General features: G+C 40.0%; 2 protein-coding genes across 5 annotated transcripts; both read right to left on the bottom strand.

Annotated features, from left to right (window-relative positions):
• Positions 1–3,047: 3,047 nt before the first annotated feature.
• Positions 3,048–4,562, bottom strand: LOC121699883 (serum amyloid P-component-like). Its single transcript, XM_042082422.1, has 3 exons — positions 4,252–4,562; positions 3,979–4,122; positions 3,048–3,774 (listed from the first exon to the last, which is right to left on the bottom strand). The coding sequence occupies exons 1-3, from the start codon at positions 4,493–4,495 to the stop codon at positions 3,143–3,145; spliced, it is 1,020 nt and encodes a 339-aa protein (XP_041938356.1). The 5' UTR covers positions 4,496–4,562; the 3' UTR covers positions 3,048–3,142.
• Positions 4,563–5,813: 1,251 nt separating this feature from the next.
• syt5b (synaptotagmin Vb) lies at positions 5,814–18,370 on the bottom strand. 4 transcript variants are annotated; one of them, XM_042082404.1, is made up of 11 exons: positions 18,130–18,370; positions 12,992–13,166; positions 11,121–11,285; positions 10,603–10,614; positions 9,364–9,545; positions 8,941–9,033; positions 8,565–8,732; positions 7,800–7,967; positions 7,411–7,528; positions 6,873–7,006; positions 5,814–6,734 (listed from the first exon to the last, which is right to left on the bottom strand). In XM_042082404.1, exons 3-11 carry the CDS (start codon positions 11,278–11,280, stop codon positions 6,525–6,527), a joined length of 1,245 nt encoding a protein of 414 aa, XP_041938338.1. In that variant the 5' UTR covers positions 11,281–11,285; positions 12,992–13,166; positions 18,130–18,370; the 3' UTR covers positions 5,814–6,524. The 4 variants fall into 4 exon arrangements, with proteins under 4 accessions (XP_041938338.1, XP_041938339.1, XP_041938337.1 ...); XM_042082405.1 differs by lacking the exons at positions 12,992–13,166; positions 18,130–18,370 and adding an exon at positions 12,663–12,792; XM_042082403.1 differs by lacking the exons at positions 12,992–13,166; positions 18,130–18,370 and adding an exon at positions 12,668–12,792.
• Positions 18,371–18,578: the final 208 nt, after the last annotated feature.

The following is an 18,578-nucleotide window of genomic DNA, read 5'->3' as shown; positions in this document are numbered from 1 at the left end:
GCAACCTCTATGTGGTATGCAACTGTTTATTTTATAGCTTTTTATGCTTATTTACAGTTTCTTTGTTGTTTCGTGGCACAGTCAGTTTGTTTGGGGACTTTCTGATTTTTGAACACTGTAAGCTGTGTGTGTATTTGTCTTTGTTGCATTCAGTGTTAAAGCAGTCTGATATGTGATATTTGATAAGTGAATGGCGACATTGCAGTCATTGGCTGAGGAAAATATCAGCTGTTTGACACTCAGCCATCAAGGCGGAGGAAGAATCTAGTCGATAAAAATGAATCATTTATAGGTGATGTTAAATGAAGGTCTGAGAGATTTCCATGACGGGTCAACTTTGAACAAAAAAAAAAAAAAAACAGTTCATTCTTAAACAATGATTCCTTTGAGTTCCTTTTTGTGGATTATTTCATAGTACTATCAAATTATAATGAAAAGGAACAAAAGAGGAATAGAGATCTTTAAAAAACGAAACTCGTCACTTTACTGTTTCCCAGTAACAGTAGTTTCCCCCGTCCGAAACACTCTAGTCTAGAATGTGTTCATCATAAGTAATATTTTGACGCCACCTTCTGGCTATGTGTGGTAGTTGAACTACCATCTGGGCAAAGTGGGGTGGATGTGGATCAGGATTAAAGAGACATACTAATCTACTGTAAACATACCTGTCGGGTCAGGTGGCTTGTTATAGTTTTCCCTTAACATGCAGGTATTACTCCTTTGGAACTTTTATGACATTGAGAATAGAAAACTAAAAATGTATTCAGATGTCTAGAAGAAGTTCTTAGTGATTCTCTTGTCTCTTTAGCAAGAATTATGTGCTAAACTGTATGTAAGAGATACTTCACAGAAGAGGCTTAATTGCTGAATAGAGCTATCGGGCATGGAGGTATATTTTCAAGACAAAACGGTTTCATGTAGAACCAAATTTTCTACAGGCACAATTAAAACTAGCCCGACAGCTCTAAGATAAGTGTTACTCATAAACTGATTGTGAAGTAACATGAAAACACACATGTAACTATTTTCTCATTATATCTTCAAATAGATTTTGCAGTATTATATTATTTGCAGGAGAAGAAACAGGAGCCATAGAGTCCCCCTCTTATCCCAAATATTTCCTGTTGTGTACATTTATTGCATTGTTTATACTGTAACAATGTGAATCTCTGCTGCCATACAGTGCTCCAATGCATTCTCATCATTATTATACTTTATTTTGCTTAAAATAGAATTCACATGTAATAGTTAGTGGTTTAAAATGGCAACATTGTTTAAAATATGTTTACGTTTCACTTTTTTTTTTTTTTGCTTGGTCATGTAGCTTTTGATGCATATGCGTTTTCTCATTTATTGACGACACACTGCCTAACCACTAATATTTTAATAAAAGCAGATTCACAACTTGTCTTTTTCAATTTCATTCATGTCAAAAAACACTGAAATATTTCACATTGAGTATGAATCCAATAGATAGATACAGATATGCAGACAGGTTGAGTATATTATATCTGCATGTGCTTTCTGGGTATGCTTTTGTGCATGCCGATTGCCATTTTCCTGGAAATGCTCTGTAATCATAGCCTGACGAGCCATACCCACATTAAAATGTAGGGTCTGGGCACTCACCATTCGCAGTGCTCAGTCTGAGGGGCGGGATAATCGGTTGTCTTTCAAATTCCCTCTGCACGCAATAGGACAGCGCTATGAGTCCCATGTTTCCCACCAGCGGAGCTAGTTGGCTAGTTCAAACTTTTGCCAACTTAATAAAACCTTAACTCGTGTCACACTGTTCGCCAACAGCAACATTACCTTATTTGTTTTCAAGTAGCAGGGAATTCAAGCCAAACCGTTGCAACTCTGCCATCAATCATTATGTTAAGCCCGCCTTATGAATCCATACACGATTTGATTGGCCTGATAGAAGTTTCATTTTTCGAGCTCACAAGCCAACGGAGAGTTGCTAGACTAGCCCTGGCAGCAAATTTAATTTGCTGCCGCTAGGGTGCGTCTAGATTTCTAGGTTACTGTAATCAAGTTTCTTCACTTAAATGAGATCATCTCACCTCAGCACTCTGCGCTGTCAGATATTAAACCATTTCCCAGTGTGTTTTGCACACCAGTGAATGATATTGTAGCCTAACAATTTAGGTGTTGATATTTTAACATTTATGAATTTTAAGTATATTATGATTACGGCTTTGGTACACACACAGAAGTTATTAGCCTAAAATATCAGCAAGAGATAGATGGGATTTTCACCATTCTCTGCCATGCATCGAATATGTATTTTTGGGCATTAAAGGACAACAAAGCATTTCTTAGTTATGCAACCCTCTGTATCAAATAACTGGTCCCTTGCAACTCCATGACAGAAAGCTTTGATAATTAAGTCATGCTATGAACCTTTGTTTTAAATACATTCAACTAATTTGCATAGTGTTAATTTACTCCTCATCTACTGTACACCAATGTTTTCAGACAGATGAGCCATCAGTCATTGCACACAGATGTTCGAAACATCACAGAAATATGTTCAGACAGGTTGTAATTTAGTGCTCTCCAGTTGATCGAAACATCACCGATTTTTTCATGACTACAACTGAAATCTGTGACAATAGACGTTGCCCCAGAGGACATCATCACTGACCTCACCTACAAAACACGGAGTGATGTCAAAATTGCAACTGAATCTTGCGCCAGGCAGAATTTTAGGTTTTGTGGGTGTGCTCTGGGTGGTGGTGAGGTATTTGGTATCTGATGTTTTTTTTTTTCTTCACTTAGCCATGAATAGACTCCACCAAAGCTACTCCAACTGGCACAATGTTTGTACATTGGATGGCATTATTAATGTGATTAAAATGAAAACTTGCAGGTCTTTTTCATGAACAACAAGACAGTGTGCTGGAAGGTGAATGTTGAGGAAGAAAATAGAGACACTAATGCAGAAAATGACAACAAGCCAAAACAATCCAACAATCGGACACTATTAGACACTACAAATGTGTGAAACTATTATATGAGACAGAACACAGAAGAACCAGATGTCAAAATCCCATTATTTATTATACACTGCATTATCTAGACAGGCAGCCAATTCAAGTCAGCCAATTAGTTGGCTAGTGGACCTAGTGGTAGTTCATTATGTTTCAGTGCATGTAGATGCTCTGGACATCACAGAGACGTCTCCAGACAGGGTGTAGTTTAATGCTGTCCAGTTAATCAAAAAATCATTGAAATTTGATGACAGCTTCCTCTGCATGAAGTCTGTGACAAGAGGAATTGTCGTCCCATATCCCCAAAGATAAACATCACTGACCACTCCTACAAAGCACTGTGTAAGGTCCAAATGGCCGCCATGGCTATCTTGTTCTTGACCTAACATTGCTATGGATTCGCTCTGTATGGTTTGACCTTGGGCGATTTGTCCGAGGAAAAACTTCTGTCCATTCAGCCATAAATATGATTCGCCACCACAGCTGCTCCAGCTTGCACACACGGAGTTCCACTGATTAACTAGACTGAAGATGTTTGTGAGCCTATGTTCATTATTGACAGATAATGAAAACTTTCCTGTTTTTTCGATGAACAGCAAGAAAGCATTTTGGTAGTGATGGTTGGCAAGAGAGAACAGAGACTGCTCTTTTCGGAGATACTTGGTCTTGTACTTCATGCATAAACTCAGATGGACAAGGGGCTCTGTATAGTTTGGTATTATCTTGACATAATCCGTGTCAGTGTGCTTGGCAAAACAAAATGTCTGATCCTGCATATCTGTCCGGAAGAAACAGCCATAATTACAAATCCTTTGGGCAAGTCAGTTCAAAAAATATCTGTGAAATCATTTAAAATTTGAGCAGGAATAGAAATACAGGTGGAGGGGTAATGAGCTAAAGATGAAGAGGTCATATAAGCTGAAAGAATAGGGACGGTGAGAGAATTCTACATTTTGCCAAGTTATCAATTTATGAATCTTACCTTGGCCACCATTTTTGGATAGCAGTGGGTGTGCTCCCAGTGTTCCAGGCTTCTGGGTCAAAAGCGCAATATTGCCAGCCAGCAGAAGAACACTCAGTAGACCTAACACTGCTACCAGTGCTCTGAGTACACTCCGTTCACGGCCTGTATGAATATAGTATTGTACTAAATTTAGATAAAGTATATGCGCTTATTTATGTGTGTGTGTGTATAATATATATATATATAGAATTTATGTGTGTGTGAGCTAGGGTGTTCATGGTGTGTTCATACCTGTGTGTTGAGATCTGCCAGAATTTACTACCATGTAGACATTGTTGTCCTGCGATTTTGTATCCAAGATTGTCTCACCATTCTCAACTAACTCTTCATCTGTAAGGTTCTGATATTGCTCCTCTGCCCTCATTTCAACTGCTGTTGAACCAGATATCCTGAAAACGTTAATAAAATCTAAGTTCTGTGTGTTCTGAGAGATCTTAATTGTGGTTATTTCTCTGTGACAGTCTACTAATAACATGACCTAAATGTATCCATGGATCCAAAGAAGACAGATAATTTTGTCATTCCTCAGTTAATATGTAACGCTCAGTCGTGTATATTTTTCAGTCATTCACTCACCTTTGGACAATCAGAAGCACCAAAACAGTCGACGCTGAACTACATGACCCTGAACAGAATGATGAAGGCCAATGTTGGCACATTCCCATTACTAAATGTATTTTACCTGTACACAAACATCAAAAGCAAACACTGCATGCTATTCATTAACAAAACATCACATCAGTTAATCATTCTAATAAATTGTTATGAGCGTAACAAGCAACACACATGACCAATATATATATATATATAAAGCAGTCGGCTCTGATGTCATGTGTGTTGTACCACCACCTTGTGGCTATATCTGGTATTGATCCTCAATGGATGTGGATGAGGATGTTGGTGGAGTAAATTGGCATTAGGGTGATTACTGGTAGGCTATACGGTAACATTTCACGTTCAGATGATTTACTAACTCTTATTTTCTTCTAAATTGAGTCACATATGTATAATTAATATTTGATTAATCTTTTATACAAAAAGTAAGCTATAGGCTAGGTACAGTTTTTTTTAACTTCATTAAGAAGGCTACCTCTTATTGCCAGTTTCATGTCAAACCATGAAACATTAAGCAGCTACCTCTTATTGCCAATTTCATGTCAAACCATGAAACATTAAGCAGCGTACAGTCAACTACTACAAAAACCTCTTAGTGAGATTGTTGGTCTTGAATCTCTGAAGAAATGCTTATGAACCTCAGACTAGTACCTGCAGTATCCCGACATTACCACAAGGAAATGGGCGTATGCTAAATTGGAAGCTGATGTGGAGTTGACTACTTTTCCACGTCAATGACAGTTTTTATAAATCTGAACTTTGGCATGGATTTGTGAGTGCGCACACATTTAAAATTAAATTTGTGCATACATACGTTTTATAAATGAGGCCCCAGAGGGCAATACCTTCTCAATGCCTCCCTGTTGAGGGTAAGGGTAAAACACTTCCTTTCTTAAGATCAAATTCAAATGACATGGTTCTGTTCCTTGAGTCAAAATATTACTAATATTACTAATATTACAAAATATTACATTGGTTGACTGTACAGCACCTCAATTTGCATAAGTGTTACAAAAAGAGACAGATAAAACTTCTGTGTCGAAAATATAAACATGTCTCAGATGCAGTTCAGTTACACTGAAAAAGCTTGAACACACTTTAACCACTTTGCTAAGGAGAGAGGAGAACTCTTTCCGCCCCTCACACTTCCACACTTTCACTAGACTAAAAGTACACAATACTTTAAAACACAGCTTTATTTATGTTTCTCTATGTCACATATAGGCAGACAGACAAACAGCTGATTGAATCGTCTACATCTCTAAATGCTGTCCTATCTAACCACGATGGATTTTTAACAATAAAGCACAGCTTGTGATTTGCATTGCATTCATTCAACAAAGAAACAAATGAACCTGTATCAATGACATCCAAAAGCAAACTCACCAGTAAAGATGTATTACAACTGTGAAGCAGCCCAATTTGTATTAACACTTTAACTCATAAATATAATACTTCAATTGTACAAATTGTACAAATATCATTAAGTTATTGATGATAACAGAAAGCAAGCACCCTTTTAATCATAACATCCAACATTAGATAAACCTCATAACATTTATTTGCTATCATTTGCTATCCTCTGTCAAGAACAGAGACAGAACATAACCCAAAGACAGAACATAAATTGCCAACCATGCAAAACAAATACAAAACAGCTCAATCGAGGGAAAATGTTCATAAATTGCTGAAATTTACAAGAAAGTCAGCGCATGACACAATCACTTACATTTTGCGATCTGCACTCAAGGTTAAACAGGCTGGGTGTGGGAAATAAATAAAAAAAGCATAATGGAAATGAGCTTTATAGCTGGAATGGATTTCATGACACCAGGGTAGAAGCACAAAACATGTGGAGTGGAAGTCTTGAGCAGGAAGTAGAAATGGGTCTAGCGAATTGGTGCCTTGAGCGCAGCGTCAATTTCCTCCTCGGGCTGGAGGGTGTGCCACTGGGCAATCGGGCGCCTAGGATTGGCCAGCATATCTGACCAATGGCGCAGGCCCACACCTGTGGCACCGTAGCCGATGAAAATTTTACCAATGGCATCGTTGCTGCCAAGCTTGTCATAATCGTACACTGTGACGATAAGCTGAACTTTCTGAATGGGAGAAAAAACATATATATTTTTAATGAAATCATCCGAAAACACTCACTGGGTACATGCACTTTTTCATTTTATTCATGAATATATCGTACAGGTTCACATGTGTGAAAACGGCAAATAAGGGAAGTTTACCTGTATTTGTGCAAAGGGAATCTCAAAGCTGAAGCTTTCGTTAAAATATGGATTTAGCGTGTTCTTCTTTACTGTTGTCTTCTTCTTCTTCAGCCGTTTGCCATTGTGCTGCAGCACGATTTTCACAAAAGGATCTGGGGAAGACAGGGATCCCAACGGTCATGAAGCTAGTAAAGAATGAAGCTAGAAAAGCATTCTGGTACACTGCACAGTTAATGTATAGCATTATTCTTCTGTAATCATGCCACCACTTTGAGTGCACTTTAAACACATTTATACAGAGATTCATAGCAAGAGCCATATGTTTAACTGTTTACCGTAATTTCCCAACTATTAGCTGCGTCTTATACATTGATTTTGCAAAATTTGTTCAGTTATGAGGTTAATACACAGGGGCAGTTAATATGGTATTGTTTCTTTTGACTTGCATAAAACACTGTCCTGCAGCTTATACATAATCCCGCTAATACACAGGCAATTACTGTAATGGATTAAATTGAAGAAGAGAAAGGATAATGAAACTTGAAATAAACATTACCAGATAATCCACCAACATCCATCTTCTTGAGATTTTTGGCTTCCATAATGCAGACAGTGAGTTTGCCCGCTGTAGGGACGTAGCGCAGAGAAATGCAGATGTCACCCAGCTTCTCTTGCTGGAGGAGGAAGAGGAGGAGGAGGAGGAGGAGGAGGAGGAGGAGGAAGAGGAGGAGGAGGAGGAGAAAGAGGAGGAGGAGGAGGAGGAGGAGGAGGAGGAAGAGGAGGAGGAGGAGGAGGAGGAAGAGGCGGAGGAGGATGTGGAGGAGGAGGAGGAGGAGGAGGAGGAGGAAAGACAAAAGGGTATATAACGGTCACATCACACATCATAGGCTCAGAGAGGAAACAAGAATGATGATCTGATGAGAAGGAGGTCAGAGCAGCACAGACCTCCTCTTTCTCTCCGTTCTCCAGGTCCCTCCACTCATGAAGAGGCTGGGCCATATCTATGCTGTTCATGGGGATCGCAATCTGACCGATCACATCGTGTTTCCCGAAGCGGTCGAAATCAAACACCTGGAGCACCAGAGTCTTCCCTCCAAGTTCAGCGTATGGAATCTAGTGTGGAGTGAGGAATATGTTAGATCTGGTTAGGGCATTTAAGTGATAACCATAACAAACATTGCTAGCAATCATGGGATTATTGCTGTATACTTAATGTACCCTTCAATGTGAATAGTGAATACCAAAACAGAGTATACTGTAAATATACATGGCACATTCCTTCAGAAAATGATGGAGAAATGCACATTGCATTTGGTATTTTTGAACACATCCAGGGATACCTTCACTGCTGTCAGTCAGAGAATGACAGACAAACTACTGAGGGGGAGGAGCACAGACGTCTGGGAGCTCAGGGCGTTACACATGTAGACACATCATCAACATCCTGGAACACGAGGACAAGCACTACAGACAGACAAAGACAGGGAGAGAAAACAGCAGACGTGGACATGCCTCTAAACTTCTAAACACACATCTACAGCAGCTACATTCAGACTACTGCAGAAGGATCAGCTCTCACACTGATAGTAGACAGACACACACAGACACACACACACACACACACACACACACACACACACACACACACAGACACACACACACACACACACCACTACACAAACATGTGCGTAAAAACTACTGCTTTGCAACCTTGAAAACGAATGTCTCGTTGAAAACAGGACACAGGTTTTTGCGTTGCACTTTGGTCTCAAACTTCTTCTTTTTGTCGGGTAGGAGGTACACTTTAACGTAGGGGTCCGATGTGCCACCAATGTCCATAGCTGGCAGATCCTGAGCCTGCAGAACTCCTACAGTGAGCTGTGGATACACAATAAGCACAGCATTATATATGTATAAATAAAGCATAAACACATAGCTTTCTTCAAGTTGCTACAAAAACTATTTGTGTTTGATCACAACGAACTAAAATACTGGATGGATTAATTAATCAATGGATACATTAATAGACATCAACTGACATTATAGCGACTTGGGTCAAAATCACTTCAGTTGTCTTGAGCCATACCTGGCCATCTGTGAAGTTGTAGTCCAAAGTGAACTCCAGCTTTCCCAAATTTTCCTTCTCCTCCTCTTCTCCCTCTTTTTTTTCTCCCTCCTCCTGCAGAGTAGATCAAGGAGTTGTGAAATACTCATCATTCACATTTATTCATTTAGCAGACACATTTATCCAAAGTGACTTACAGCAATATAATTACTTAAGCTATTAACATTTAAGTATTTTAACATTTAATCTACAGAGCTACAGCCACAGCAATATAATTACATTAACATTTAAGCATTTTAACATTTAATCTACAGAGCTACAGCCACAGCAATAGAATTACATTAACATTTAAGCATTTCAACATTTAATCTACAGAGCTACTGTACATCTATATTCATCATGACCAACACCACATCCCCTCAGCCATCTTCATCATTACTGCACCTTCTGCTCTCCTCCCCCCTCTCCTTGATCATCTCCCTTCCTTCTGCGGCCTCCTCCTTTCCTCTCCCGGACTTTCTTTGACTTCTTCTTCTGTCCAGAGCACTTCTTGAAGATGCAGAATGCGAAGCACCCGGCCAGAGTCAGGACCACCACCACAATGGCTCCCACAGCCCACATGGGCACTGCAGCCGAGGCAAGCAAAGGTTACAAGCGTCCACACCAAACTGTCCAATTCAATGCCATCTCTCATGTGGAGCAGAGAACTGCCCTTGAGATTTGAATCAGGACCGTAAAAAAATGGGGGTGGTCAATTTTTTTTGACATGACACAAAAATGGGTGTTCATAATCCTACAAGAGCTTTAACTGATTTATCAGTTAAAAGGGCTAATTTTGTGTGTCTTCCTGTGTGATCGTATTGCTATAGGTTCATGTTTGTACTGTACATGTGTGTATGATTTTGTGTATAGAAATGACATGACAAAAATACATTCATTATACATGCTTATGCAACCACAAGTATTGTATGTGTATGGCTGCATTAAAGGTATATTTGGAAATGATTAATTTATGTCAACAGAAAATAATATTTTTAAACTTAAAGCTGCAGTTGGCAAGTCTGACCGATTGAGGGGACTTAGCCAAAATTTTGAATGTTTACAACTCTCATGCCCTCCCCCCACTACCACCGAGCACCCTCTCATTGAGTTTGTGCTCGTCAGTGTGCACCAGACTGTGATTGACAGTCAGATCTCACACAGCCCTGCTCTGATTGGACCAGAAGAACCGGGAGCTGTCGATTTTTGCAAAACAGGCTCTAGGTGGAGGTAGAGGTGGGTCTAAAACCGGCTGATTTATGTTGTTCTGGCGGAGCATAGTTTCAGTTTCAGTGAATATGATCAAATAAATCTTGCCAACTGCAGCTTTAAGCATTTATATAGCCACATATGTAAGTGTGAAATGTGATGGCAGAAACTATACAGGTTCCACTACCTAGTAACAGGAAGAAGACAAGACTAAAACAAGACTTAAAATAAACTGCTGCTAAGGAATATAGTGTTGCTATGTACTGAGAAAGAGTAACACTACTGTATACTGTAGGTTGACTTATCTACCTGGCAACACATTTGACTTGAAACTCTACAGTCTACAGAACATGGATAACAGAGGAGAGCTACTGTACTAGGGAGAAGAATGGCTAACTACCAAAAAACAAGGATAGCAAATAGACAAAAACTTACTTCTGCTGTGTTCTGTTAAAATACATTAAAAAATGGTAGTGATGTTGAGGTGAGATTTGTTTATGAATAATATGGAATAACACCTGAGTACAGTAATACCTCTTGAGTGCTCTGTATTAATAATGTAACTCTCTCTCCCTCTCCCCCCCTCTCTCATTCACACACACACACACACACACACACACACACACACACACACACACATTGTTGTGATTTTAAAGGCTGTGTAGTAAATGCTTGAGATGGTTAAGAGGATTTAGATTCAGTAAAGCTTCATGGGTTACTGAAAAGGTTATCACGGGAAATGATGAGCATCTACCGACTGATCAACTGTCACTCTCTTATTCACTGAAACGTTAAGCAGTAGAAATGAATATAAAACACAAATTAATTAATATATTTAACAAATGTTTACCAATGCCAAATCACCTATAGTCATTTGTTTTTATGTAAATCAGTAGGCCTGTGGGTGGGATGGGAATTTTGAGTAAGTTACAGTATGGAGGTGGCATACTCACTTGGTAGGTGGCCAACCTCATTCATGAACTTCGACTTCATGTGATCATAATTGTGGTGTGGGGACAGATGTGGGGGAGGGGGTGGGTGCCGGGGTTCCTCCTCCGGTTCCACGGGTTCTGCCGCCCTCCTGCTGCGCTGCCCCACGCTGACAATCCTCATCCTGGCTACACAGAGGAACATGTAGGAACATGTGGTGAATCATAGGGAAACAAGGTCAAAATGAGGCAAATCTGACCCTAGTCAACCAGCATTAGTTATGATGCAATCTCGTAGTGGTTCATTTGTCTGTTATTTGTGATGTTTTTTTAAGCACAACACTTCTGGCATTTTACCACATTAGGTTGCATGAAATAGATGTGCCATTTAGTGAGTTTGGGCATAAAAGAGATGCATGCTGTCCATTTATTTGTATAGCTTTTCATGTGTTTGTGTGTGTGTGTATGTGTGTGTGTGTACGCGCGTTTGTGTAGTAATATATCTCAGGGAAGCCCTGGCTGACCCTAATCCTTTCATTACATTCCATCTCTCCCTCTCTCTCTCTTTCTCTCTCTCTCTCTCTCTCCCTCTCTCTAGCATACACACACACTCACAGACTGCAAACATATCCTCCTTCAGCTGCTGAAGCATAACAAGATTAGGAGCAAAATTAATCCACACCCAGACCCTAAGTAAATAGGGGAAGCCTCACCTCTTCAAGACCACAAACTCAACTTGCTATCCACCTCTGCCCCCCTCCCCCCTCCCAAACCCCTTTCAGTGCAGAATGATGCACAGCTGTGTGGACTTGATGGGATTGGGGAAAAAAACATAGCTTGTGCCCAGTGGGTTAGTGGATGTTTACATCGTTCTTCTGTGTATGGATTACATAAGATTTCACCATGCACCTGGTTTCGATGGCAGTCACGGTCTCCGTGGCCATCAAAAACGTGCCTTGACAATGTTGCAACAACCATGTTCTGGTCTGTTTGACGTGCAATTTGTGTAAGGTATAATGGTTCTATTATGTGAAAGGCGGTGTATGGTACGGCAAGAATGTATGGTTTTATATCGTTTTTTCTAAAGCAGATCTGCTTTATATCAATTATGAAACGGTTCTAAATGCCTGTCTAAATTAATAAATGACGGTCACATAGGCTATTTACGGTGATTATCATTAGAAATGGTTATATCGTTAATTATTAGCCTAAATGCAATTGCAACATTTTCTTCAATTAAATAGAAAAACATTGATCTTTGAAGTCATTCACTCATCTGCACTTCAATTGCTGTCAACTCGTTGCACGAAGAAGCGAAACTTGAACGGGGCAATTGAATAGACCATGAATTGCAAATGTTTATATTATTATTATTATTATTATTATTATTATTAAGAAAGTCTGAGATGCGCGCGCATTAACTGACTGCAACAGGTTAGTCATAGACTTGGCCAACAAATGCTGATATGGCAACCGTTTTTCCATTAATGCACGGGCTCAAACTGTAACATTATAGGCTATTCATCACTCATTTATGTACGACCTTTCTGAAAAAGTGGTAAGCACCTTACCCGTAGGCTCTTCCCCCCTTCCTCAGCGCGCTATTGATTACTGGCTAGCGAGTAACCAACTGTTGCACTGCAGAGTGCGCACCTACACAGACTGACGTCTTAATATCACTGCAACATTCACTCCTTCACCTTTCTTCCTGTCAACATTCCGATGGCTGTCATCCTACGAATCCCCTCCCCATCTCTTTAAGCTAAAGCGCTGTCAAATCACTAAATCGGAGCTTGGCTGTAATCTCCCTCGCCCCCACCCCCCGCATCTGCTGCCGGTCACATATTTCAATAAATATAGATTTCAAACAAACAATAGAATGCAGTTTTACTCACGTGTTGTTTGGGCTTGAGATCGATAAAAGTGTATCTAAAGCACTTTTGAAATTGTTGATGAATCTCATTCGTCGTGGTTCATTAGCTTACACACGGGCGCTTCCAGCCATGGTCCTCTTTAACTGTCAAGCCGCAAATTGAAGTGCATCGGTTGCCTCCCACCGCCCGCTAATCCCTGCGACATAAAGCATAGTCCCATCGTTATTCAGCCATCTGTGAGAACAAGCACGTCTCAACAGCCCCTTATAATCTATCAGACCACCAGTGGGCTAAACAGGGTGATCTGTGATCTCAGGTTTTCTTGCAATTTTGTTTTCGTCATAAATAATCCACATAATGTACAGTAGTCTATTGAAGTATAATTTGCACCAGCCAGTTGTCACCAGGCACATTTGGAAATCTACAGGGTTATAAGAGTGTTGCAATTTGCTCCAAGTTATAGCCTACGTTTTTAAAGTCTTTGGCATAACGTCAAATTCTGTGTAATAACACAACTGTACTGTGCTGGGCTCTATACATGCAGCACTGGAGCTTTACTCATTAGCTAAGTGATTTTGCTAAGCACTCAACCAGCTTGAAATTGATGAGCTGGGGGTTAAGGACAGGACGTAACAACATTATAAGAAACGTGTAGCCTATTCTTACTGAAGTAGCCACCTTTACCTTTCATTAGAAGTTGACAGAACATTTGCTATTAGCAGCCTCATTTATTTAGGCAGTTTGTTTTTTGCAAAAAGTTTCCATTCGCTGTTAGGGATGGGATGTGTGTTCTCTTCAGGTCAGAGGTCCTGGAGTTAACTAATCCCTCACAGCGATGTTTGTTAATGACTGTGCGCAAGGCAGTCTTTGCACACTGACTATTCAAAGTTAGCCTAGATACATGTTGTTTTTGAATAATTGAAAAACAGTGCAGCACTGACAGGGATATAAAATAGGCTACTTGGTTTCTCCCAAACACCTTCACCTTTCACCCTGCACTTACTCGAGACGTCACAGGTAGTTTTATGAGCAGTAGGCTTGACATACTAGTTAATAACATAGGTGCCAACTCTCACGCAATGGCCGTGAGACACACGCGTTTGATTAGTTTCACACACTCACACGCCACACCCCCGATTTCTCACGCTGTGTCAGTGTCAACCCGGTCGGTCAGATGCCTGAAAAATGAGTTTAGCCTATCTATAGATCTACCTGTTGAGCTACGGTTATGCTTTCAGAGACGGTGAGAAGGTTCAAGAGCACCCCCTGTCTGTGGAATTTTCTAATTTTTCTCTCACTTGCGATGCTACTTCAGAAGCCATCCCAGGCGCATTCTCCCCGCATTTCCCCGGCTTCAGGTATGCTTTGAGTATTATTGAGTATTTTTCACGCTGAAGTGTCAACCTGGTATGTCAAATACCTGGCAGATGAGGTTCAACTAAACTAAACCTATACATATGATATCACACATCATATGAACGTGCGGAATCTAGGCTTTCCAATGATATAGCGCCAAGCAGGCGCGCCTGCAGGTGTACGTCCGTACGCACTGTGCGTACCATCAGGCTACTCAACAGCGAGAGAAAATGTCCCTTGTGTGTGTGTGTGTGTGTGTATTCACACCAAATTGGCATATCATACCTTCCCAACTATGCACAGTATCCCATTAGCTGCATGCCATCAGGCTATTTACCATTTTCTATTACGTAAAGTTAGTGAACACGTTATCAAAATTAACGTGCACACATTTTGTTTGAGCAGGAGAGAGAATACGCACGCAGGCACGCAATAGGCTACTTGTTGTTTTCTTTTACTCGGCTATCTATATATGGTTATCAGCACACAATGTTGAGCTAATTCACTAACTCAATACTCATCATGGATATCACAAGTTTTAAACAACGAAAACAGAAAGGATGGAGGCAGCAAAGCTAGGAGTTATTCCAGATGGACAAGAACAAGGTAGGCAATTGGTGTGCTTGCCAGAACGTTAGACTGCACTAAAGCCAAACGTCACGTTACGCTAGAACAAAACTAAAGGTAACTTTAGCCTGTACAGGGCTGTATCAAGTTGTCCAAATGAATAGGTCATTGTAGACGTTGTCGTTGTGTTATTGCATGTGGATGTTGTTATGCTATGTAGGCTACTTTTTTGCTGACTGACCAATGCACGGACCTAAAACGGACAAATATTGTTCACGAGTGAATTGTTTTTTGCGGAGGGGGGGGGTGATGGGTGTGCGTACCATAGCATTAGCCTAATTCCTGCAGGCGCCCCTGGCGTCAAGTTGCTGTGATAAATGGTTCGCGAAAATTACCATTGAACCGACGTGCAATTTACTGTAGGCTAATCATATTTGCATTTTGCACACAGTGCACACCCATTACTCTCGGTTTAATATTTCACTAACCCTTCACACAACACGTGGCAAACCCAATATCACAATAAACAGCAAACCGTACCGAATACGAGGATATAAAGCATGCCTCTGTGCAATAAGTGGTTCCTGAGTAGACTAATCCGGTTTTGAAATTGCAACACATTTCTACATAGCCTCTTTGGGGCGAAATTATAATGTATTCTAATGTAAACTATTGTCAGTAGGCCTACATACATTTTTGTAAATTGCTCAGCCATAGATTATCCCACTATCATGGTTCTTATATTGTCAGGTTCCAGCCAATCCCATTACAGATAAATGAATATGGCATGCTTCCTAGTGACATTAATGCAAAAATATGAAGAAAATCAAATAACGAAACACAAATATTGATATAAAGCCTGACATAAGCCATATGCAAACATTCACATCATGCAGATATGGGTACATCCTGAAAAAGGAATAGCATGTAGGCTATAGGCTATGGCCATTACAATGACCATTACAACTATAGCTGAATAACACAGGTAACCACTTCTGCATAATTTCATGGAGTGCTGAAATGTACACACATTTTTGAACATTTCTGAAATGTGAAATGTAGCATATGTTTTTGTGGTTGTGAACTTATTGCAATATCACCATAACTATTCCACCTGTGTGTGCATGGTTATAATTCTGAAGTGCAAAATAGCTGAGGCTACAGCACAAATATTTCCATAAAAATAAGCAAGTCTGACCTCTGAATTTATTTTGAAAGTCCACCTGATTGAGGCATTTAAAAGTTAAAATATACAAACATTTCTTAAATTCTTACAAAACACCCACCCACTTTTAAGTTTGTTAAGTTTGGACCCCCCCACACACACACACACACTTTTGCCGTGCGAAATACCAGTGCTGTTTTCAGCATCTGTTTAGTGCTTCATTGTCATTTTCATTGGATTCTCCCATTTGCGTGTAAATCGCTCATAAACTTTTTTTTTTGTTACACGCATTCTCCCATTCCACTTCTGTCACACACACAGTGACAAGCGCCAAATCCCCGCTGAAGTGTTGAAGAGATCAGTCGTCCCCCTCACTTTTGATAAGGTAAAAAGCCTTATAGGTACGCCAAATAAATAGTAACCTATAGGTTTACGCTAGGCTAGGTAAAACTCCCCATTAACAGCATCACGTCACTAACCACAGCTAAGACTGCACAATCTCTATTCACTGTTGGATATCTGAAGCCAGTTTGTCTACTTAGATACTGTAAATCCTCAAATTATGGCCAGGGTCTTAAGACAAAGTACAGGCCTTTAGGGGCAGGATTGTATTCGAGACAGCCCTTTATTTCTTATGCAAGTTTTATTTTGAGACATGCGTTTCTTGGAGCGGCATACTGGTAGGCCTTCAAAAGCATGACATTTTCGGTTTAGTTTGATATTTAATTTACTTTTGGACTGTTTGATTATATTGTTAAATGTTGGGACTGATGGGCACTGAAATTTGGGGAGGTATTTGGTGATCACTATTACATTCCATGTAGTTGAAAGAGTGTCGGGATTTCAAACAAACCATCCGCTTTCATGCGTTCATTGAACGTCCGCGGTGCTGTTATGGAAACCTTATTGAATAGCCAAGTAGCCTATATATTGAGTTATTATGCATGATTTACTTTTTATTAATTTCGTAGGCTGGCTTTATTTTGTTATATAGAAGTATCTAAATAACCTGTTAAAATGTACCAGAATTCAGGAAATAGCATCTAGTCAAAAAAAAAATCCCCCCCCCCCCCCCCCTGATATGTCTTACCCACTTTCAGAATGCCTCCAACGCCCATAGTCCTAGTAGTATGTTATTTAAACTCTGGGACCCTGGTCCCAGGGATGGATTACTGCACGGGCCTTCCGGGCCCAGGCCCAGGGACCCAAGGTGTCAGGGGGCCCTGAAGCCCAAGCCTTTGCATGGACACATCATCAACACATCAGGATGTAGGCTATGAATCTGATTGAATTTAGTATGCCCATCCCCAAAATGCACCAGAATACAGGAAATCACATTAAACAAATTAAAAAAATTCTGGGGGAGTACCCCCAAACCCCCCTTCCACATATGTGACAATTAGTGGGGAGCCCTTAATACATCTGGGCCCAGGGGCCCGAAAGTACATTATCCGTCCATGCCTGGTCCTGTACGGTATAATGCTGAATGAGCCAGACAAAAATTTCCGCAGCAAAATTTTGGTTGGCCCCACCAAATCTCACTCCAAGGTTTTTTGAAAAGTTGGCAGCCCTGTACTAACACTTGTTTTTCCTGCAAAAACAGAAGAACCATAAATTGGACTATGAAGATACCATATTTTCATTACTTCTGGGAAATTTTCTTAAACATGGCGAGTCACTCTCAAAAGTTATTGTGTTTATTAGTATAGTCAGTAAGCCAACGGAAGACATTGTCAGATAAATTGCCCCATGGGTTTGATAAGCAATAGTTTATTAACAATCCAGTAAATACTCATTACTCCACCATAACTATCTGAGAAAGTCACTGTAGTTGTGTACATTTTGTTAATCACATTTTAAAAATGTTATTTGTATTCCCCATTGCTAAATTCTACACCGACAATTGTTATGAAACAGTAAAAATATCACAGGGTTGTGTACTTGCATTCATCATTTAATGAACACAGTTTTAAATATGAACTTAGAATACAAATTTCAGTTATCACCTATACTGTAAGTGATGACTACATTTTCTGTCATGTACACAACATTATTATGAAAGATTGCTTACCCACAGAGGACATACACACAGACAAAGGAACCACACCATATACTCCATGGTTAAAGCCAAGTCAGTTGTGCAGCTATGGCTCTGACTCTGATTCTAGATAGATACTTTATTGATCCCCAGGGGAAATTCAAGATTCTGTCTTAGAATGTATGATACTGAATTAAATGATGGACCAACAAGGGGTGGAAGTGGCAGTAAAATCCCTGTGTCAAAATCTCTTCCTCTCTTCACCAGCACCCTCCTGTTTTAACAATTACAATTAAGTTAATGATGAATAGACTGTGACTAAACATTAAGAAACCCTGTTAACTATTATTTCCTCATACTCCAAATATCAAGTCCAGTTGGTATTTCTCATACAATTCAGTCTTCAATTTTATAGCCTACATGCTATTGCTGGGCGGTATACCGATTCACATCAAATACCGGTGTATATTCTCATTATTATA

Source organism: Alosa sapidissima, chromosome 24 (genome assembly GCF_018492685.1).
Source record: "Alosa sapidissima isolate fAloSap1 chromosome 24, fAloSap1.pri, whole genome shotgun sequence".
Classification (NCBI taxonomy): Eukaryota; Metazoa; Chordata; class Actinopteri; order Clupeiformes; family Clupeidae; genus Alosa; species Alosa sapidissima.
Note: the sequence above shows the minus strand (reverse complement) of the source record. Positions and strands in the feature narration are given on the sequence as shown.